Source organism: Wyeomyia smithii, chromosome 3 (assembly GCF_029784165.1).
Source record: "Wyeomyia smithii strain HCP4-BCI-WySm-NY-G18 chromosome 3, ASM2978416v1, whole genome shotgun sequence".
NCBI lineage: Eukaryota > Metazoa > Arthropoda > Insecta > Diptera > Culicidae > Wyeomyia > Wyeomyia smithii.
The window spans coordinates 108,323,685-108,347,456 of record NC_073696.1 but is presented as its reverse complement, the minus strand read 5'-3'; the positions used below and the strand labels follow the sequence as shown (position 1 = coordinate 108,347,456).

The window sequence follows — 23,772 nt, the reverse complement described above, 5'->3', positions numbered from 1 at the left end:
GTAGCGTGGCCTTAGTAAGGTAACCTTTCTAAACAAATACACTACAGACAATCAAGAAAATAAAACTCGGAACATTCGGCTAGGCAACCAAAAACGAACCACGAATGGAAACTCGGTAACAGGTAACTGAGCAAGTCGCTAAATTTTGTTCACCGAGAAAAGGTGCTGCATGAGCAGTTAGAACCCTTTAGGTTCGGCATCATGACTCTGCAGGAGATCTGTCGCAAAGGTGAGAAGGTGTGGAGAGTCCGTAGTGGCAAGGCCCAGTAGTACCAGAGCGGTAGAGCAACCAACGAACTGGAAACAGGTTTTTGTGTGCTGGGTAGAATGCAGGATCGCGTAATCAACTGGAAGGCGATCAACGAGAGCATGTGTTGAGGATCAAAGGTTGTCAACTACAGCAGATAAGAAGACCTGACGACGAGAAGAATTCTACGCGCTGTTGGATTCAATATACGATGGCGGCCCACTTCGGGGCATAAGGGCCCAGGTTCAGTGCGTCTTGAACTGTCCTACAGATCAGACGTTTTTTCGGTTGCTTGTGGACTGGTCTTTGACTGCCTATAGCTTCAAAGTTTGTGTTTTGTCAGTGTGTCTTTTAAAGATTACCTGAAAGTTATTTCCCATCAGTCTTTCTCAAGACTACCTACTTTTGAATTTAACATTTGTTTTAACTTTTTTCGTATCACCTGAAATGGCTGGACGGAAAAAGAAACCTCGCATCGCTGCGGGGAGGAAAAGAGAGGCATCTCTTTCTGACACATCGAGTGTCTGTAGTGACAATCCTTTTGATATTTTGCCTGAGCAAGAAGCTGGTGAAATGGAAGTTATTAATAACGGAACTATACAAAATATAAAATCTTTAAAAAAGGAGAAAGTTCCACCTATTGTGGTAACTATTTCTTCTGAATTTAATATATTCAAAAAGGAACTTTCAACGTTTGTTTCTGACGTTAAAGTTACCTATCAAATTGGCCGTAGAGGTGAATGCCGCTTATTAGCCGACTCTATAAAGGGTCGTGATCGTCTTGTTCAGTATTTAACTGACAAGATGTACGAATTTTTTACATATGACACCAAGAACGCCAAGCCGTTCAAGGTTGTCTTGAAAGGTCTCACCAACGATCAAACCGTTGATGAGATCAAACTTACTTTAACAGAATTACTTGGCATAGCCCCTACCCAAGTAATTCTAATGAAACAAAAATCACGAGGCGAAAACAGTCAGAGAACTGGAATTTCCCTTGTTAATTATTTAATTCATTTTAACCGCAATGAGGTTAACAACTTAAAATTTTTTGAAAAAGCACATGCTTTGTATAATGTGCGTGTAAAGTGGGAAATTTATAGGAAGTATGGCGGAAGTGAAAAGCATATCACCCAATGCCGTACTTGCCAACGTTATGGCCATGGTTCCAAATTCTGTAACATGGACCAAAAATGTCTTAATTGTGGAGACTCTTCTCACAAAAAGGACGCATGTCCTGTGAAAGAGAGTAAAAATTTTCGCTGTGCGAATTGTAACGGCAACCATATGTCAAATTTTTATCAATGCCCAGTCCGTTTAGCAATTGTTAAGGCAAGGCAAGGTAAACAAAATTCAATTTCTCAATTAAAACCAACTTCAAAACAAAATTCTCCAAGCGTACCAGTGGCGCATAGTTTACCTACTCCTTTGCATACCCGTTTAACTTATGCACAGGTTACAGGTAGTTCGAACATTATACCGCCTAGTGTTGGTAGTTCGAAAATGACCGTTAATATGGGTAAGCAAAACAGGCTAGAAAATAATTGTACACCTATCACTCCAGCTAATATTGCTGCCGAAAATATTTTTTCTAATGTCAACTGCCTGGGGCCTATTACGGCAGGTAAACTTTCTTTTTTGCAACAGGCAATGTTCGATCTTATGAACGCCATGTTGCAGGCAAAATCAATGTTTGAAGCCATTCAAATAGGCACAAATTTTACTATTAAAATTGTTTCTAATTTAAAATTTAGCAATGATTTTAAATCAAACAATTAAAATATTAAATTGGAATGCTCGCTCATTGAAGGCCAATGAGAATGAGCTTTTTAACTTTTTAACAGTAAATAATGTGCATATTGCAATTATTACTGAAACATTTTTGAAACCTAACATAAAATTAAAATATGATCCCAATTACGTGGTTCATAGATATGATAGGATTCAGGGTTCCGGCGGTGGAGTTGCAATTGTTATTCATCGCCGAATCAAACATCGTGCTCTTCCCCATCTTGAGACGAAAGTTATTGAAACTTTGGGAATTGAAGTTCAAACTGAACTTGGGATTTTATTTATTGCCGCAGCATATTTACCATTTCAATGCACACGCGAGCTCAAAAATTATTTCAAAGGTGATTTACAAAAACTCACCAGAAATCGTTCGAAATTTTTCATAATCGGCGATTTTAACGCTAAACATCGTTCATGGAATAATTCTCAAAGTAATTCCAATGGCAAAATTTTATTCAACGATTGTTCTTCAGGATACTATTCTATTTTGTCTCCGAATAGTCCTACATGCTTTTCTTCTGTAAGAAACCCTTCAACAATTGATTTGGTGCTTACAGATCAAAGTCATGTATGTAGTGATTTGATCACACATGCTGACTTTGATTCTGATCATCTTCCAATAACTTTTTCTTTATCACATGAATCAGTTTTAAACCCTATGAGCTCTGTTTTTAATTATAACAAGGCTAATTGGGAAAGATACAAAACTCATATTGAGAGAAATTTCAATAATGAGCTTGATTTGCAAAACGAAGTGAATATTGATTCCGCTTTGGACGCATTAAAATGTGCAATTGTTGATGCCAGGAATTATTCTGTTCCAAAGGCTCAAGTGAAATTTGATTCACCAATAATTGACGAAAATCTTCAACTTCTAATTCGTTTGAAAAATGTCCGCAGACGTCAATATCAACGTTCTCGTGACCCTGTTTTTAAAACTATTTATAAAGATTTACAGAAAGAGATTAAACATAGATTTACTCTTCTGAGAAATCAAAATTTTGAGACTAAAGTTGAAAAATTGAAACCATATTCAAAACCATTTTGGAAGCTGTCGAAGATTCTTAAGAAACCTTCAAAGCCTATTCCAGTTTTAAAAGATGGTGAACGTTTTCTTGTATCCAATGAACAAAAGGCTCAAAGACTTGCTCAGCAGTTTGAGAGTGTTCATAACTCAAATTTGAATTTTGTGAGTCCAATTGAAAATGAAGTCACACGTCAATTTGATTTAATTTCTTCCCAGAATTTTTTACCTGCAGAAATAATTGAAACTAACTTGAATGAGATTAAATCAATTATTAAAAATTTCAAAAATATGAAAGCACCTGGTGACGATGGAATCTTTAATATACTAATCAAACATCTCCCTGAGAGCATAATGGAATTTTTAGTAAAAATTTTCAATTGCTGCTTCAAAATTGCATATTTTCCCAAATTATGGAAAAATGCAAAAATTACTCCCATTTTAAAACCGGATAAGAACCCAGCTGAAGTTTCAAGTTATCGACCAATCAGTTTGCTTTCTTCAATAAGTAAACTGTTTGAGAGAATTATTCTTAACAGAATGATGTCACACATCAACGAAAATTCAATTTTTGCAGATGAACAGTTTGGATTCCGCCATGGGCATTCCACAACTCATCAATTGCTCAGAGTTACTAATATGATACGAGCTAACAAATCTGAAGGTTATTCCACTGGAGCTGCTCTTTTAGACATAGAAAAAGCATTCGACAGTGTTTGGCATAAAGGTTTGATTGCGAAATTGCAAACTTTTAATTTTCCAATTTTCCTAATCAAAATTTTAAAAAATTATCTTACTGATCGAACTCTGCAGGTTGTCTATCAGAATTCAAAATCTGATAGATTTCCTGTCAGAGCAGGTGTGCCTCAAGGTTCAGTCTTGGGTCCAGTCCTGTACAACATATTCACTTCAGATCTTCCTGATTTGCCTCCAGGATGCACAAAGTCATTGTTCTGCGATGACACAAGCATTTCCGTAAAAGGAAAAAGTCTTCGTGTCATATGCAGTCGATTGCAGAAAAGTTTAGATATTTTTTCTTCCTACTTGCAAAAGTGGAAAATCTCTCCCAATGCTTCTAAAACTCAAATGATAATTTTTCCGCATAAGCCTAGGGCTTCTTTCCTCAAGCCAAACAATAATCACGTTGTCAAGATGAATGGGGTTATTTTAGGCTGGTCCGACAAGGTTAAGTACTTGGGACTAATTTATGATAAAAAACTTATTTTCAAAGAGCACATTGAGAGTATACAAGCCAAGTGCATCAAATATACGAGATGTTTATATCCTCTCATTAACAGGAATTCTAAACTTTGTTTAAAGAACAAACTTTTGATTTACAAACAAATTTTTAGACCAGCAATGCTTTATGCTGTACCGATCTGGTCAAGTTGCTGTTCAACAAGGAAGAAAACGCTTCAAAGGATTCAGAATAAAATTCTGAAAATGATTTTGAAGCGTCCTCCTTGGTTTGGTACACTCGAATTACATAGACTTACTGGTGTTGAACCATTAGAAGCTATGTCAAATAAAATTATTAACAATTTTCGACAAAAATCGTTGCAATCCTCAATTGCTACGATAAGCTCTCTTTATAGCCAATAAGTTAGCAATTAAGTTAGTTGTAAGTTTACTTCCCCTTTTCTGACAAGTAGGTTTAAATCCCTACGAATGATAAGTCCTAATTGCGAAAGCAAACAAATCCTAACAATTAAAATTACAAATTTCTAACAGTGTTGAGAAGTCACCATTTGTGATTGGACACACATACTCATTATTTACTAATATTTATCATAAATACTTAAGCTACTAACAAATCCCCCCTTAAAAAAAAAAAAAAAAAAAAAAGGGCCCAGGTTGGTTGGGAAGTAATGTATAAATCAGTGAACAACAATACGACAACGGCCACCGATGTATCAACTTCGCAGCTTTCCGAGACCTGATGATTAGAAGCACCTTTTTCCGCGCAAAGATATCGACAAAGCCACCTGGAGATCACCTGACCACCGAGCAACAAATCAAATTGACCACGTTATCATTGATGGCTGTTTTTTTTCGAAAACCGCCCTTCTAGGCCAAAGCATTGGTAGTTGCACAAGTCGCATGCTGCCGAGAATCATATGCGCTTACTTAAGGCACTACCTTCCACGGTGGAACAATGCGCTTCGGCTCTCGACGATGGATAGGGCAAGCTACGCTTGACTATCGAAGAGGCCGCAACCTTGGCGATAGATGAGGTAACGACGAGCCCACAAAATGGCTGGTACGACGAGGAATGCCAGCAAGCGATGGAGAGGAAAAAACTAGCTGAGAAAAGCTATATATGCGAGGCAACAAGAGAGAGCGCGGCCTAATATCGATGAGTTCGAAATGAGTTGACCACGATTCTGAGGTATATAAAACGCCAGCAGGAGGGCAAAGATCGTGAAGAGCTGGAGCAACTGTTTCGGGTTAATGACACGCTTTAGTTTTACGGGAAGGTAAACCAGTCTTGTAAGAGCTACACACCGATTCCAGATATGTAAGAGGACGAGGAAGGAAACTTGACTACGAGTGAGTGGGAGATGGTCGACAGGTGGTGAGCAACTTGATATCGAAGCAATGTAAGGAGGCGGAAGGGAAGTTAACCTTGAAGTGCCCAAAAACGACAATAGTGTTCTAGTTTCCGATATCCTGGGATACTAGAAAACAATCAAGAGGCACGTAAGGACAGACTACAGGTAGAGCTCTATAAACGCGGCAAAGAGGTTTTTGTAACCGCACTTCATTGTATAATTTTAAGGATTTTGCAAGCTGGCACGCGCTACTCCAAATCAATTTTTCACTCTCCGGCAGATCATTCAGAAATGTAGGGAGTCAACGTACCCACACATCACGTCTTCGTGGGCTTCAAGGCAGCGTATAATACAGTCGATCGATACCAGCTTTGACAAACAATACACGACTACAGCATTCCAGATAAACTATAACGACTTATCAAAGCTATCCTTAATCGAGTGATGTCTTAGGTGTGTGCAATTCACCAGATTATCCTGAGGGTATGGTCTGAAGAACAACTACCTACAGACTGGTTGGAAGGACTCATATGCCCTATCTACAAGAAGGGACATAAAATCGACTGTAGAAATTATCGAGGCATAACCCTCCTCAATTTCGCTTACAAAATTTTCTCCCGTATTTTGTTCCAGTGACTTAGGCCGTTGCAGGAAGCCTGTGCGATCTACAACGGCCCAGATGTTTACCTTCAGACAGATCCAGGACAAGTTTTGAGAACACAACTTGCAGACTGTTTATTGACCTCAAGGCGGCTTACGATACAGTGAAACGTAACGAGCTGTGGTAAATAATGCTTGAACATGGTTTTCCAACAAAACTAATTAAACTGTTACGTGCTTGACGGTTTCACATCATGCTTCAGGACAGCGGAGGAATTTTCGGACGCGTTTGTGACGTTAGATGGTCTGCAGCAATGTGACGGGCTCTCGAAACTCACATGCTTCTGGGCTTCGCGGACGACATTGATATAATTGGTGTTAACCGTAGAGTTGTTGAGGAGGCCTTTATGGCTCTCGAAAGGGAAGCTGCAAGAATTGGACTCACCATAAACACTGCCAAAACGAAGAACATGGTGGCTGGCAGAGAGTGTGGTAGTTCTGTGGGTGTTGGTGCTGTGGTGGTGATGGATGGGGATATTTTCGAAGGGGTCGACGAATTTGTTTATCTTGGTACTCTCGTGACATGTGACAACGGGGTGAGCCGCGAGATGAAGAGACGGATTGCGGCAGCGAATAGAGCTTTTTACGGATTCCGTAGCCAGCTCAGGTCCCGCAGCTTACCGATCCGCACGAAATTTACGCTCTATAGGACTCTGATCCTCCCGGTAGCGCTCTACGGACATGAATCGTGGACGTGGAAGGAGGCTGGTCGATGAGTGCTTGGGGTCTTCAAGCGTAAAATCCTACGATCCGAGTATTCTTGGAGGCAAACTAGAAAATGTGGTGTTGCGGAGACGCATAAATCACGAGTGGATGAGCGACCGGCAAAGATAATATTTAGCAGAAAACTGGATAGAGGTCGACGACTTCAAAGCAGACCTCGCACGCGCTGGATGTGTGCTGTCGACGAGGATGCCAGAGCAGCGGGTGTAAATGGAGACTGGAGAGGAGCAGCCCAACACCGAGTTTTGTGAAGAGGTATTCTGGATTCGGCAAACTTTGGGACGGCGGAGGCAATCTACGCCAGTCTAAAAGTAGAGACTAAGAAAGTTGGACTAGGAATTATTACGTCGAAAACCAAGTATATGCGAGGGATAGGCTCGAGAAAACCTACATTCGCCTCCCACGGCTTGTCGACGGCATATGGTTGACGAAAAACCTATGAATTCACTCATTTCACAACTGCACCTCGCCACCTGGTTGTTGCGTCAGTTCTCTCGGTAGGTACCCAAGACAATTACACGGGTTATACAGATAGCAATTTTGTTCATCATCACATCGCTGTTCCATTCAATCGAATTTGCAAGTTACTGTTCGTGACAAAGAAGACAAAGTCAAGGAAAAGACCAAGTCCCGTTCGTGATGGACTTTAATTCGCGGTAGGTCGAAGTCATCGTCTGCTGCTTAATGGAAATTATGTCCGTTGGTGCTGAAGTACCTGTCGATCTGGCAACTGTAATGGAGTACCTTGTTGCAGAAATGTTTGAATTGGCTGCTAGAGATAATAATAAAACGAGAAGCAGCCATCATCATCTATTGTCAGCAGTCACTATTGGCCAGAGTAATGTCCTGCCGAACATCCAAGCTGTTCTGCGCCCGAAGAAAACAGTAAATAAGGCATAACTCTATTAATTTCCAACTTTATGAAACCTAAAACAAACCATCCTATTGAGAACATGTTTTCAATTGAAGCAGTAAAAATGAATTTTCCACATCTCAATACACCGTTGTTGTTCTGTGCATAGTTGCCACAGTTTTCATAAATTTTTCTATAAATATGGCACAACTATGCGCAGTACAGTACTCGTGAGTTTACTCTCAATTAAATAATAAATGCAATTCTAAAATTATCCATATTGTCAATTAATAACAGCGTTAGGGCACAATAATGAATAGCACTTGATAACAAAATTGTTTTATCGCTTTTGACGTAGAATTACGTCTTACGGCAATGCTCTGGGGTGTAAATTGAAAATCTAAACGTTGAAAGCGTAACGAAAAGTATGCAATTCAAATGGTTCAAACTTAGTGTATTTTCAACGAATTTTCTTCACGCTCATAGCAATCGATTGGAAAATTAAACACGTGTCCATCAAAATGCAGAAAAAAGTGCTTTTGTGATGCTAACGATTCTTCTTTTGAAGAACGTAGCTTTCGACTGACCATAGCTGAAAACAAGGCTCCGTCCAATACCGTCCAAAAGGGTATTTCCGGAAATAAGATGATGTCCAGACACTAGACGCCAACTTTACGGCGTGTCTCATACACACCCTCTTCTACTTTTTGCCATGTTCAAACTTAACTAAATAGACACAAAAGGATATTTCTCTGTGTTGCTTGATGAGGAGACTCCTCCAAACAAACAAAATTTTACTCACACTCATAAATAGCTAACGGCTCCAGTCAACTAAGTGAATAGCTCTGTTGAGTACGGCGAACATAAGCTTGTGAACTAAATTTAGGACCGGACCGGGAGAATAATCATGTGTACCAAATGAATTTACGATCAGTTTGCAATAAAACGTTATTTATGCTGTGTACCCAAATAATAAATAAGGATTAATTTGTTGCAATTGATAATTTTCTGCTTGCATCAGTTCGGTTGGTATAATTCAAACACAAGTTCGCTTCGTGAAGGAAGCATACACTAACTCATAGAGCAAAAAAACTCCTACCATTTCCACACAAACAGCAGAGCAAATATTCACCAAAGTGCTTTTCGTCACCAACGTTGTCGCACATCTGCTGCTTTAAAACCGAGCTTTCCTCTCAGCGACCGAACTCAGCACTCGAGTCAACCAACAGGGATGGCGCTTCCGGTACCCAGAAGATAGGTGAAGGGAAACAGCAGTCCTGCTGGCTATGCTACGTGCCTGAATATTTGAGATTAGGAGCAGAATAAATATTTGCGACACAACATTTCCGGAAAGAGCTGCTCGCTGCGAAAAAGTTTTGCTTTGGCACGTATATCTTCCCCCGGATACGGATTCGAGCTGTAGCGTTGCTATTCGAAAACAGAACGGAGAAAATTAAATCAACTTTACTGCCACGTTTCCAGTGGGTGTACTAATCAAAGTCAGATGGGTGTACGGTTTGATGGATTATCAAATTGGGAACTATATGATTATTAGCGTGTATGGGCGGAATTCGCCCGAATATGTGAACGCTTGCTTTGAGTAAGTGCTGTCATTTCAATGCTGGAATCGTGCTTCAAAGTCGTATAACGATATTGGGCATTCATCAGAGGCTTATATTTTCAACATTGGCGCTTGTCAGATCCGTATCTGCGTTGGCAGTTTATGTGAATTCAATATTGTCCCGATGGGTACTAAATCCGCACATGATTTACGTCCTAAATAATAAAACCTACATCACTTTGTGACATTTTACGCATGTAAACCAGACCGTATGTTCCAACGGAAACCGGGGAGAATCGTCCTCGAAACCAGGTGAAGTATTGATCCGGTGTATAAAATTGTCTAATAAAATGTGTATTCAAATGAGCTTGGATGATATTTTATCGATATGCATGCAATCTGATTGGATTCGATAGGTCGAACCAACAAAACGACGCTACTGTTTGGTGGCAGTATAAATTGGTCGTAAGAGTTGGATGCCATAAATTTAAAGCGAATGCGCATGAACAGTTGTGCCAACGAATAAAACAGCAATGAAAACCACTAAGCGCGAAGATCAACAGACTCAACCGACTGTTTGTAATGTTGCGGTTCCTGTCATTCTTTTTTGTAGTTTTCAGGGCCGAAATAGATCTGACTTTTCACTTCAGCCTTGAAAGTGTAACAAACAATTAAAATTATGGTATAGCCAACATGGCACGGATTTGCCAACTTGATCTTCACTGTTGGCTCCGATGGTTGGCACTGAAGAAACTGGCAACGTTCCTACTTTTTCATCAGTTTATGGATTAACGTTAGTGGTATTGGAATTCAACCTTTATTATCTTATTTAAATCCTTTGATGCCCAAGCTTATTTTCTGCTGAGTATGCTTCGAGAATTATTTGAATTTCGTAGTCCAAAACATGAGCGTCTTTAAATTATTTAGAATACACAAAGCTAAGCAAAGCCTTGGTGCTACATTCCAATTCGGAACTCGACCTTCTGTTTATTATACACAGACTTCGCAGACAACTGTTTGTTGCACAGGACAATTGCGGCGCTAGGGCTACGATCCTACTGATACTTAGAGTCTATCCCGAGCCAAGACTCAAACCTACGACGACTGGCTTTTCAGTCAGGCCAGCATCGTACCTTGAGACCAACTGGAAGGTATTTAAAGAATACAATAATAAGGAAAAATAATACAGATTATTGTAATTACTTATTACAATTGCAATTGCTTACATGTCCTGTAGTGGTGGTGGATTGTGCAGTACTACATTTTTACACTGCGTTTGAGACTTCCAACTTAAATGATTAGAATTTTGTAGTTTAAAAAAAGCAGTTTAAAAAAGTTTACGTACAAAATTGGTAACCTTCGTAAGCACTGCAGAGTTGTCGATTTCAGTCAATTGTGTCGGAATAATTCAACATTGTTAGTATGATATTTTCGTATTAACAGAAACTGGTTTGGCAACTTTTAATCTTAAACGCAGTGAAAACAGATGAAAATACATATAGTTGAAATTTAGGATTTGTATTAAATCATCTCATATAGGGTAAGCGCTCCATTATTCATCTCAACAGCTAGGTGCACGTATATTCATCTTATTTCTCTCTTTTGTCCAATTTACCGTCAAATTTCTACTAATTTTGAAAGTAAATCTATTTGCTTCTCGACTTTGTCAAGTGGTTGTAAGTTTTACGTTGAAATTATGGTAAAATTTGACGATAAATTGATCAAAAAGCCATGATGAGAGGAATATAGGTGCTGAGATAAATATAGCAGCGATTACCCTATATCTGATAATTGAAGCTTGTTTTTGAAAATTTTGGGTGAACATTTTAAAGATTAAAGTATTCTTAGTGTAATGAGTGATTTTGTTTAGTGATTAAAATGGAAAGCGGTTAGTTAATGATGAAATAATATAAGGTATACAGCCCTTGAATTGAAATAGTGACGTGGGACTAAACACTGTGATTAAAGGGATTTTTTTATTACAAACTGTACATAATCTGCAGACAGAATCAATTCGTTTATACAATGCCTTGCATTATTTTTTTCAGCCACCCTTTAATTTTTTTTGAAATATATTTACCAACACTCGAAAAAATATCGTTTACACTTGGCGATATTGTAGTGTTTATTTTGTGCAAACAACATTTATTCGACAAAGCACCGTTGTTGTTGAAGAAACAATTTCTCGCAATGCGTCTAAATCACAATTAACTCTATTTCCTCAAAAATCCCATCCAATAATACATCATCATAATGAATGGTTTTGTCTTACTTAACTCTGATTAAATCAAATTTATTATATGAATCTCACACTGAAAATAATATCGAAGCCGGAATAGGAAAACATATAAAGCTATGATGAACAAAACTATCAACAATCTCCAGCAAAACAATGAACAATTCCAAAGAAGTTAAATTCGCTGTACTAGGAAGACAGCTCATATACTATATTATTTATTGAGGTAATAATAAAAAAAATCTTCTTAGTAAATGGACCATGCTCTTCTAAAAGTTTGTATGTTTAGCAATCTACTATTCCGATTTTCTGCTGGTCGAGAATGTTTAGTGAATATCAAAGATAAAAAGAAATAAAAACATGAAATAAAAATAACAGCAGCAGTATTGCAGTTTTTCCTCGATTGTACACGAATAGAAGGTTTACCGCTACAATAGGAATAGTACCGGTGCAGTGCAGTGTACCGCTAGAATATACGAATAAAAGTGTACCGCTGCAATCATAGAGAGAACTGCGGCGCTCCGCTCTACATACACTGTACGGTTGATATTGATACAGAGACTATCACGGAATGCTTGGTGTCCATTCAGGTCGTCTGTGCCAGGAATGCTCGCATCTGATTGGTTCATTGTTCGCGTAAATTTGTCCTTGAAACTTTTCATCAATTTTTACCGCATAACAATAAAATAATAATGATAACTAGCGTGTTACAAGATTGTCCAACATTTTATCTATCCAACAACATATTGGTTATTGTTATCCATCATGTGGTTATGCTGATATTAACGTTTGAAATCTGACGCGAGCTGAACGAGTCCCGTTGTAGCCGTATAGAGCAATGCACGAATTGTGTATTCTGAGGTAGGTCATTGAAATAAATGAGTTTTCGAGAGCAGACGCCCGACTTTAAGGGGCCGTTCAGTAATTACGTAAGCATATTTTTCCACGTTTTGCCTTGTAAAACTTCGTAAGATTTTTGAATACCTCCCTCTCCCCTAGTAAGATCCTACTGCCAGCATATACAGATTTTTATTTTCGTTTTATCATTATGCAGCAAGTACATTACTTCGTTTTCGTTTCTGTCCTTTATTCGAGTAATTCCGTAATTTCTTTTCATGAATTTTGCGGTCCACGTTTTCATGAACATGGGTATTTGAACAGCTGCATTAACAGTGTTTTTCTTACGAAAGATCATCAATTCACCCCCCTCCCTCCCTTGTAAGATAGCGTAAGAAAATTGCACACCTCTCCTCCCCCATAGTTGCTTACGTAATTATTGAACGGCCCTCAATATCAAATTAAAGTGAACTAAGAAGAATCCATTCCATGGATTAGTAGATTGGTTTAGTTTACGTTATATACGTTAATAATATATGTTTTTTCTTGTCTTCAATTGTGTTTTCATGTTGTATAAAATGAATATATGGGCTGAGATGAATGCAGTTGGAACAGTTTCCCTATTTGACCCAAAAGCTATTTTTTACATATGCCAAACTGTCACTTCTAAAAGTGTTTTCAGAGTTAATTGTTTAGTTTCAAAAATGCTTGTCAAAGCTCGAGTGTTACTGGGTAAGGCAACTAGGCAGAACAGGGCTAATTACAAACCAATGGGCACCAGTAGCAGATTACCAAGTACCTACCAGCTCCCGATACTTATAAAGTTCGTTGTGAGATCGAGAAGCTAAAGAACAACAACAGCCGGTAAAGACGGACTACCGAACGAGCTCTTCAAGCATGGTAGAGAGGCGCTGTTTAGAGCGTTGAACTGGGTCCTTTCCAGGATTTCGGAAGAGGAAAAGCTGCCAGACAAGTTGGTGGCGAGAGCCGACTGACCCATCTACGAAAAGGGCTATCGCCCTACCCTGCCACCCACGGCATCAATGCCGTCTAAAAATAGAAAGATCTTGGTTCATCGCAGATCTTGGTTCATCGTCTATCACCGTTTACCAGGAAACCCGTGAACCATTACCAAGCGGATTTTATGGGAGCCCGCACCACCACGAACCAAATCGTTTCAATCAGATGGATCTCACAAAATCACCATGCGGGGCACGATTTTCACGAGGTCGGTTCTGGGCTCCGCGGATGACTTTGACATCATAAGTTATGATTCGAACTACATGTGAGCGAGAGGCTTCGATGCCAAGGTTGATGCTGTACAAAACCCTGTGAGGACCGGTAGCTCTCTGCAGAATCGAGGCACAAACGCTTCTCGCGCAGGTAAAAACGCTCCTCAACATTTTCGAACAGAAGGTGTTGCGGATTATCTACGTTAGTATACAAACGAACGACGCAGAATAGCGAAGGCGGCAGAGCTGTATGCTTCCACGAGTCGGCGTTGGGCAACCGCTGAGGGCATGCATGCCTAGTGTGTGTCCTCTGATAGCTATCAGATAATCTCGGACCGGCAGTGGGAGCGTACCTTGGGGTGAGTCATCGTACACTAGGCCGTCGGCTCCCCGTAAAAGTCACGGTACCCACAAGCAACTGAGACGGAGCAAATAAGGCCGCTCCTATCATCCAAATGCACTAAACCGCCGATTGTGACCACTACCAGTAAGGCTCCTATTATGACAACAGGTTGCAGTGTTGAGGATATGAGTCGATACACGTTCTATACCACGACGTAGGTCTGGCACTTGCACCGAGCTCTCTTAGTAAAGTCGTGTGACAACGTCGAGATGACAAACTGCTGCAAGAGTCTCCATCCTGTAAAACCAGGCAGGCCTTCCAGTACGTTCCGCGTTCATTGCCTGGTGGGAATCAGGCAGAAGAAGAAATCAAATGGTGGGAGTCAGTTTTTGGACTAGATACCCTTTCATGATTTACGCCAATCGGGGGCGACATAGTTGCTCATAAGGCGCTAAAGAGTGAAATGTTGACAGTAAGCGGGCCGGATACTACTCCGGAAAATAGCGAAGTATGTGCGACAACGACAGCGTCTGGAGAGCAGTCATCATGACTGCTTCCCAGATCGTTCTCACGTTGTAAGGCACCAAGCGACGGAACACCCATCGAAATGCCAGTAAAGGCTAACTCTGCCTTTACGTGATCAGCCAAAGCGTTAAAAAATAGGGGGCGCAATAGGCACAATTGCTCTTCTCCTTGAAGCAATGCCTAACGGCAGTCTAAGAGAGATTCGCGTTCGAGAACAATGGAGAATCGAAGGAAAAAAAAGAATGTCGAAGGCGCATGAACACTGCCTGGAAAAAACCCGATTGTACACCTAGCAAAGGTTAATAGGACCGATCACGTCGTAACAATGCCGGACGACAACCTTGTGAAACCACCTCTCTTCAGCAACCCTACTGGCACCAAGAATAGAGGAGTGCAGTGTGCACGATGATTCGACCAGATCGAAGGAGACTTGCGGGTGGTGAGACGCCCAGGGAGCGAATGGAACAACGCAATGGATGCGGATTTGCAATCACATTCTGAGAACCACACGTGGAAGTGCCAGTCCGATCCTTGTTTGTATTTACGAGAAAACGGTGAAAAAACAGTTATGCTTTTGGTGTGTGTCGACGACCTACTGGTGAGTTGTGAAATCGAGAGCGTTATACGCGCCGTTTATGCCGCCCTTCCTGACGCATTCGAAGCAACCAATCTAGGACCAGTCCATTAGTGTCTGGGATTGGAGGTTCTGCGCGATTAGGGATACTACAGAATTCGTTTGACTGGCTTATCGAGACGCTGCTGACCAAATTTGTGACGGGCGAATGTAACGCATCGAAAACACCTCTGGAGTCATGATATCTGTCCAGTTAGCGACCTGTTGTACGTCGCAGTGAATGCCAGAACGGACATCGCAGCGTGCGTCTCTATTCGCGGAAGATGCGTAAGCCGACCAACGGAAAGAGATTCGAAAGCTGCGAAACGTGTCGCAAAGTACTTAAAGGAGACCAAGCAGCTTCAACTCAAATTCGGACCAGAAAGTGACTGAAGTTTTGTTGGATACGACTACAGGATTTATATTTTTCTTTATTTTCGGATTCATCGCATGGGTAAGTCGGCGCCAAACATGCGTAAGCTTGTCCTCAATGGAGGCCGCGTATGTCTCGCTAAGTGAGGCGGCCCAAGAGCTGATCTGGTTGCGCAGGCTGCTCAATGAGCTCGGGGATGATACTAGCAAGGCGACAACCATATTCGAGGACAACCAGAGTTGCTTGGCTTCGTGAAAGTGGAGCGTACCAACAAACGGTCAGAACACATTGACACCAAAAAGCATTTCGTGAAGAATCTCTGCGATCAAGGCAATTTAAAGCTTTTTTATTGCCCGTCGGATAAAGCGATCGCGGACGCACTAACCAAGCCTTTGAGTACCGTGCATTGCCGGGAAATGCTGATGCACATGGGCCTTGGTAAATGACATTCGGTGCTAATTACGGAGATCGTTAATAACTCCTACACTGCCGTTCCAAGCATAGTTGTCCCATGTTCTACACAATCCTTATGTACGCTGTGACTACTATGCTTGAAACGGCAGTGTAGGAGTTATTAATGATCACCTTTTGTAAAACATGAGCCCATCGTGTTGTTTCATCTACGATCGAGTCTGTTGGTGAACACTAACACCACGACGAGCGACGGATTACCGAAGCAGTTCGCTACCGCCATCATATATTTGTCACTTACTCACTCGCTAAGTTTCACTCTTGTAGACCAGACAATTAAACATTTTTTCTCGCATACTTTTATTTCGCCGCGCTTTCTTTTTCAAGAAGATATATCACGGACTTTTTCGCTAACCGTTTCCGTTTTTCTCTGTAAGTATTCATTATTCTACACAGAGGACCTAGACTGCTAGAGGAACGACTTCGTCAGCACAGTGGATGACGAAGACATACCATCCCCACGATAAGAGGAGTTAAAGACGCTATCAAGCAGCTGAACGGCTGGATAATGCGTATCATCGAGGCCAAGTGCGCCTACTGGAATTAAAGAGACCCCACATGTGGTCCTTATTCTCTTATCCAGCCAGTCCTATCCTGACCGCCACGCGGTGCCAGTGGGATACGAGTAACCAAGGTAAGATCGGGTAACCAACCCCGGTGGGAACTTTGTCGTATGCTGACTAGTGCTGGGACTATCCGGATTAAAATATCCGGATATTCGACCTCGGATATCGGACAAATATCCAAAATCCGGATCAATCGGATATCCGGATATTATCCGACAGGATATCCGGATTTTCGGATAGTCGGTGGAGGTGGTGCTAGGATGTGTGCTAGAAGGGCTCAATGGTACGTACGTTCCGGGATGGCCATACTATCTACCAGAGCTGCGGCAAACCGTATGAGCTGGGGACAGCTTTTAAAGTGATGGGCGAGTTGCGGAAACGGGTGATTGGGTGGTGGCCAATCAGCCCTTGAATATGCAGGTTGAGAATCATGGGCCGTTTCTTCAACATCACCTCGGAAGTACCGAAGACGACAAGGGTGAATTCTACGCGCAGTTGGAACGTGAGTACGACCGCTGCCCAAAACATGATATCAAGATCGTCATCGGGGATTTCAACGCTCAGGTCGGCCAGGAGGAGAAATACAAGCCGGTGATTGGAGGGTTCAGCGCACACCAGCCGACCAACGAAATGGGCCTAAGACTAATCGATTTTGCCGCCTCCAAGAACATGGCCGTGCGTAGTACCTGCTCCAGCACAACCTCCTACACAAGTACACCTGAAGGTCACCTAATCAAACAGAAACACAGATCGACCAGGTTCAGATTGACTGTCGCCACTACTCAGACATCATCGACGTCAGACCCTATGGGAGCGTAAACGTCGCCTCGGACCACTACCTGGTTAAGATGCTCCCAAAACTCTCCGTTGTTAACAATATTCGGTACCAACTCCCGCCTCGGTTAGATGTTGCGCGCGACTGAAGCAGCCTAACGTCGCCGAAAACTACGCGCATTCGCTCGAAGCTGCGCTATCGGGAGAGGACCAGCTGGAGGAAGCTCCTCTCGAGGATTGTTGCAACACCATCAGAACAGCCATCAACAGCGTAGCGGAGAACGTCATCGGGCATGTGGGACGAGCCCAACGAAAAGAGTTGTTCGACAACGAATGTTGGAGGGTGATGGATGAGGAGAACGCTGGGCGGGCGGCTAAGAAGTGCAGTGCCACTCGTCAGAACGTGGGAAGACATATACAGAAAACGATGCAGCGAACCCAAATCTTCCGGGAGAAAAAGCACCGCCTGAAGAAGGAGCAGTTTGCAGAGCTGGAACAGATGCATCACTCTCAGGAAACGCGAAAGTTTTATCAGAAGCTCAACGCATCCCGTAGAGGCTTTGTACCGTGAGCCGAAATGTGTCGGGATAAAGATGGTAGTATTCTTACGGACGATCGTGAGGTGACCGAAAGGTGGAAGCAGCACTTCGACGAACACCTGAATGGCACCCAGACAGGATACCATGGCAGCGGAGAAAGCGATCCCGCCGGTGCGACAAATGTAGAAGACGTGTCAGCCCCAACGATAGGCGTAGTTAAGGATGCCATCAAGCAGCTAAAAAACAATAAATCGGCTGGCCTCGGAGCAGAGCTTTTAAAGATGGGCTCGGAAAAGCTGGCCATTTGTTTGCACCGACTGATTGCAAAATTTTGGAATACAGAACAGCTACCGGAAGAGTGGAAGCTACCGGAATGGGGTTATCTGTCCCATCTATAAGAAAGGCGACAAATTGGACTGTGGGAACTATCGTGCGATCACCGTCCTAAATGCCGCCTACAAAGTGCTTTCGCAAATCATTTTCCGCCGACTCTCACCGCTAGCCAACAGATTTGTGGAAAGTTATCAGGCCGGCTTCGTGGAAGGACGGTCTACGACGGACCAAATCTTCACCATACGGCAAATCCTTCAGAAATGCCGTGAATACAGAGCCCCCAAGCACCACCTATTCATCGAATTCAAAGCCGCGTATAACAGGCGACGGTCATTTCAGCCTTCTGTTCAAGATTGCACTTAAAGGTGTTATAAAACATGCAGCCTTTAACGAGCGGGGCACGAAATGCAGCCAGTTCATCTGCTTCGCTGTTAATGTGGAACTTGTTGGAAGAACGTTCCAGGTTGAACGGAGCTGAAACGTAAAACAGAAACGGTTGGAGTTGAGATGTACACGTCGAAGACCAGCTATCTACTAGAAGGGGAAGACCAGCGCGATTGGGCTTGCATAGATTTAGCGTAGTGAGCGACGAAGATGAGTTCGAGGTGGTTGACGAGTTTGTGTACCTCAGTTCTTTGGTAACGTCAGACAACAACTGCAGCCGAGAAATCCGCAGACGTGTTGTAGTTGAAAGTCAAGCCCACTACGGACTCCACGAGACGTTGGGGTCTGGCAAGCTTCGCTTCTGTACCAAGTACACCATGTACAAGACGCCTATATGACAAAAGCATAAGACATAAACAATACTCGAGGAGAGCTTGCAAGCACTAGTCGTTTTCGAATGACATGTGCATAAGACTGTCTTCAGCGGAGTATGTGAAGTTGTAACATTGTGAAGCACGTGAAATCCTGAGAGATATTTCACCAGAAAACTAAGTGGCTATTTGGCTACGGTTATAAGTTGTAACTATTAGACATTTTGAGACTTTGAGAGTATCGCAAACTTCATCTTAATCTCTCAAAATATATCAGAACCGATTTCATATTTTGATATTCGGCAAGCTGTGTGGACGCAAGGTTACGCAGGCCACTTTGACAAGCGGGTGGTCGCGGTCTGTATCTTAGTTACTACTAAGGCCATTCGATGTTAAAAGCATTTAAGGATTTGTATTTATTGGATGGCTCCCCACTTGCCCTTACTTTACATTGAATTCTAGAATACCTCGGTGTGACCTTTTGACAAAACAGATCGCTCCTAAAATACAATAAAACTGGCCAAAGGACACTGTTGAAACGGGGAGTGCGGAATACAGTAGACACTCGGACATAACTCACAATAGATCAACGATTCTGATCGCGGTGAGTAAGTTCGTACAAGAAAAAAAAGTGGACGTTCAATGATATAATAGTCATATTCAAATTTTGTACTGTTTAACACTAATAGTCTTCTGGCGATCCCGTTTTTTGTTTCGAATCATTTCCCGGTACTGAACACCGCAAACACTTCCCTTTTCACTCCCAGAGAAATCTGCGAGTTCGTCGTCAAGTTTCTCTACTGTTGATAACTGTTGTTCTTGAAAGTTCTTTCTGAAAAATATTATTCAATATCAAGAAAATTCCTAAGCATCAGATCATCCTTAACATACTTTGCGGCTCGTAGTTGATGATTCTCAGCATTCAACAGCGTTACCATGTTTTTGAGTCTAGTCCTAGCTAGTCGATATTTTTCCAAGTTATATTCTAAACGCGCCACAGCCGCTTTCAGATTTTCACACTCCGTACAGTGATCGCCTATGGGATGAGATTTTAGACGGGTTTCCATTGGATCGACATTTTTGTTATACTGCAATAATTCTATTGTGAGAAACGTGTGCATTACCCTAGAGAACATTGCATACAAATCGAGGCTCCAAAGGTTCCATCTGTGGTGGCCCTTCCGGAGTCCAAACCAGAGTCGTATCGAAATCGTTTTCTTCAACTGTCCTATGCTCAAGCTGTAAACATTCAATTTTCTTATTGAGATCGGAAATTTCCTGATCCCGAAGCTCTATTTCGTGCTGAAAATTGGTGGTTGAATCTTCCAGCTGTTGAATTCGTGACCGCTGCTCTTCGATTATACTTTTCTCGTAACTAGATGTCTCCGTCAGCAAGTCAATCTTGGATTGCAGCATAGTTATTACTTCCTGTGCAGTGCTCTGAACATCAGTGGGTACAGTTTCTACCCCGACCGAAATGGTTTCCCGTAAATGGTACTTCTCATGAACAAAAGTGTCTTGACGACTGAGTTGTCCCGTTTCGTCCGCCAAAAAATCTTCACTGGCGACTAAACAGGGTGGTTCTTCATCCTCAATTCTCGGGGTGGACTCTATCGCGGGTACTGCACGAACGGATTTATTTGTTTGATTCGTTTCGACACGGTGCAAATATGACGGACGAAATCCTAGAGGACGTAAGTTGGTAAATTTCGGTAGTTCCGTTGCGCTGGATCGAGGTTTACGGTCTACACTCGAACTGCTGGACCATGGTCGCTGTGGAGCTTGGTTCGACGTGTAGTGAATGCTGTGATCCACACTTTTTGCCCGGACTACGTTGTTACTTTTGTTCTAGAGAAAGATAAATGTAACAATGGAGCAGTCCATAATCCGAATTTTGGAGACTTACTTCTTTAGTTGTATAGGTAGAATTTTGTCGCCGTAGAATGTTGAAATTTTGAGGTTCTGGAGGATGCGCTCGGGGCTTCGGGATGCCAGAGTCAATTCTGGACAATATTAGCTTGCGAGGCATGTTGACATTTAGTTAACGATTGTTGTACAGAGCATACTCGGATGAAATATTAAGGTGATTTTATTTTGAACATGCATGCATAATTTTTCTTTAAAATAAAAATCGAATATATACCGAACCGAATAGAAACTTTGTGATACAAATATTTGTATAGACCGATTTTTCTCATGAATGTTTAACACCATCAAAGTTAGTCGCGTCGTGGTAGCACAAAATTAGACGCTATGTTTTGAAAATTTTTGCTTGAAATGAAGAATCTCTTCGACAATATATAATTATCTTGTCGTCCATAAATTTTAAGTTCGTTCATTATTACTCACCGTACGGACAAAGGCACTGGTAGGCGTTTCCCTCGTGACCTTGCGACAGGTCTACACAAATTCCGTTGTTGGTACAAGGTGATGGCGTGCACGCGTCTATTTCCTCGCAATGGGATCCGGCAAAGCCACCGCAGCACTGGCACTCGTATCCTTCCTGTTTTTTTTTTGAAAGAAAAAAACCCTATTACTACTCTAAACTTATCCATAGCACACACAAAAAACACACAAAAATGAATGGTGTGTTAGTGAAGAGCCGAACCCTTAGCAACCTAGAAAATTCCGTACCAAATTAAGCAAACATTTAGCAGCAGCCAGATGTAAATTAGTATTCTGTGGCGCGCGACGACAATCGGTAGGCTTAGGTATTTTCTTTCGGAATGAACGCCATTTGTCCTGCCCCGTGATCTTCCCCCCTCTGTGCAATCACTATTATATACCCACCCGACAACCAATACATCTCAATATACAGAAAGCCACACCGGCAGGATGAAGTGAGAGTTTTCCGTTGCGTGATATCGGTGCGGTACGAGAAGCAATCGGGCTTGCGAACGCCAACTTTCCGTGGCGCGGGCGATGATGGCGAGAATGGATGGCCTACCTGTGTGATGTCCAATATGCGAACCGATAAGTGGGTTCCATTCATCAACTACCTTTCGTTTCCATTCGGCAAATTGCTAGCTTTTGTGGATCCTTTGCTGTGCTCGGAGGTTGGTAATATGGATATGTTGGTAAGTTCACTAAAATTGCGATGCTCCGTCTGACAAGTGCCAACATTTGTTAGACATCGCTCTGCTGCTCGGTGGCAGAACAATACGACAGCCTAATGAGGAATGCTTCCTACCGGTTCTTCGTTCTCTGTTTGTGTCTTGTCCATGGGTGCAGCTAGGCAGCAGATGGAAAGTGGCTACCCGCAGTCACAGTACCCCCTTTCAATTTACGCTAATGGATGACCCTAAAAGTCCACACATCCCAGAGGTTAGCTTGTGCGGCTGACGTAGACAAAAAGACGCAATGCAAGTTTGGTGTTCCGTTCCCTGGTGCCCCTGGACTGCGCGTCCGTGTGTATGTTTGTGTATGTGTGTGTGGGGGGGATGTATGTGTGGCTAACTGTGATATGCATGCATAAAGGGCGCAATTTTATGCAGTGTTTGCACTTACCATTGAATTGTTGGAGTAGCATACACCTTTTCCGGAGCAGTCAGCATTTTCACCGCAATTGTCCGACTTGACGGTCACTTTCAGACGTACGCATTGTTGACCCCACTGTTCCGAGACCACTGCAGGGGAAAAGACCGAGAACAACGGGATACATTAGACGTGACAGCGACTTACAGGGGTCGTGTAGCAAAATCGCCGTTCATGGCAAGAGCTGGATATGCTGACTTTCGTGTCAAACTCAGTCATCCTGCACTGCTGCTAGGGGGGGGGAATGAAGAATAACTCACAGATAACGACTATTGCGATGTTCATAGCCCGTTATGTCATGCATCTCAGTGGATAAAAATAAACTTGTTTACATGAAAGAGCTAGTGCTCTTGTTGTCTTTCTTATATTCTGAGGTAGGTGAATTGAAACGCGATAAAATGATCATAATAAATTTAGATGAGTTCGACATGTGCTAGTATGGATATCAATGAAACCAATTGGATTTTTTCTTTTTTAAAAAAATTCAGAAAGGTTCCTAACATGTTATTAATAACTATTCATCTAGAATAATTCAGTACAATAAGGAAAATCCGTAGTTCGTTGAAAATTAAAATTTTAGTAATCAAAGAAATAGTTATCGGTTTCCGTTATACTCCACTAATTTTTTTTGGAAATAAATATTGAAATTCAGTCCGCAAATATATATTTCGACTGTGACGTACAGTCTGGACTGGTAAAGAGCAAAGCGTAAATCCTGTTTTTTATTTGTAGTAGGTAAAAAAAAATGTAGCACTCTTAAATGGAGTTAGGTAGGGAATTATGCGGTCGATTGTTTACCGTACCATGTCTAGGGTTTTTGGGAAGCAGATTTAATAGCCATGAGGGGTGATTACCTGCGTCTTTATTGAGAAGCGTGCATGAGTGTTGTTTATAAATTTCTAAACTTTCAGCTACGTCTAATTTCCATAAATTTTTAACGGGGCGGAGGGGTGAATGTTTTCCGAAGTTAGTGGATGTTTCTCGTTAAAAATATGTTCAGCAACTTTTGATTTGAAAAGGTATGGTGGGGCATTTTTAGAAACTTTACTTGCTTTTGTCACTTCTGTGAAATGTTCTTTGAAACGTATCCCTAGGTTACGTTTAGTTTGTCCAATGTAAACCATGCCACAGTGACTGCATGCAATTTTATAAATTCCAGCTTTGTTCAGGGTATCAATAGGGTCTTTGATAGACCCCAATTTTGTTTTGAGTTGGGTATTTCTACTAGTG

The 23,772-nt window shown here is 41.8% G+C and overlaps 2 protein-coding genes across 5 annotated transcripts in view; both read right to left on the bottom strand.

The window, feature by feature from the left end:
- LOC129727163 (uncharacterized) overlaps positions 1-23,772 on the bottom strand; it is a 399,476-nt gene that overhangs the window by 139,180 nt on the left and 236,524 nt on the right. For all 3 annotated transcript variants that reach the window (XM_055684686.1, XM_055684685.1, XM_055684684.1), the window contains 2 exons: positions 22,516-22,634; positions 21,358-21,511 (listed from right to left, as the gene is read on the bottom strand). In XM_055684686.1, coding sequence (XP_055540661.1) covers positions 21,358-21,511; positions 22,516-22,634 — 273 coding nt within the window. The remainder of the gene's footprint in view (positions 1-21,357; positions 21,512-22,515; positions 22,635-23,772) is intronic.
- On the bottom strand, positions 19,534-21,039 carry LOC129727169 (uncharacterized). Of its 2 annotated transcripts, none has more exons than XM_055684703.1 (4): positions 20,915-21,039; positions 20,152-20,856; positions 19,900-20,096; positions 19,534-19,840 (listed from the first exon to the last, which is right to left on the bottom strand). In XM_055684703.1, exons 1-4 carry the CDS (start codon positions 21,035-21,037, stop codon positions 19,669-19,671), a joined length of 1,197 nt encoding a protein of 398 aa, XP_055540678.1. In that variant the 5' UTR covers positions 21,038-21,039; the 3' UTR covers positions 19,534-19,668. The 2 variants fall into 2 exon arrangements, with proteins under 2 accessions (XP_055540678.1, XP_055540679.1); XM_055684704.1 differs by having other exon boundaries at positions 19,667-19,840; positions 19,896-20,096.

Coding starts and splice junctions, on each gene's coding strand:
- LOC129727169 (XM_055684703.1), bottom strand. CDS start 21,037: ATGCCTCGCAAGCTAATATTGTCCAGAATTGACTCTGGCATCCCGAAG. Junction 20,857..20,914: donor CTACCTATACAACTAAAGAA/GTAAGTCTCCAA, acceptor ATCTTTCTCTAG/AACAAAAGTAACAACGTAGT. Junction 19,841..19,899: donor CATCAACTACGAGCCGCAAA/GTATGTTAAGGA, acceptor AATATTTTTCAG/AAAGAACTTTCAAGAACAAC.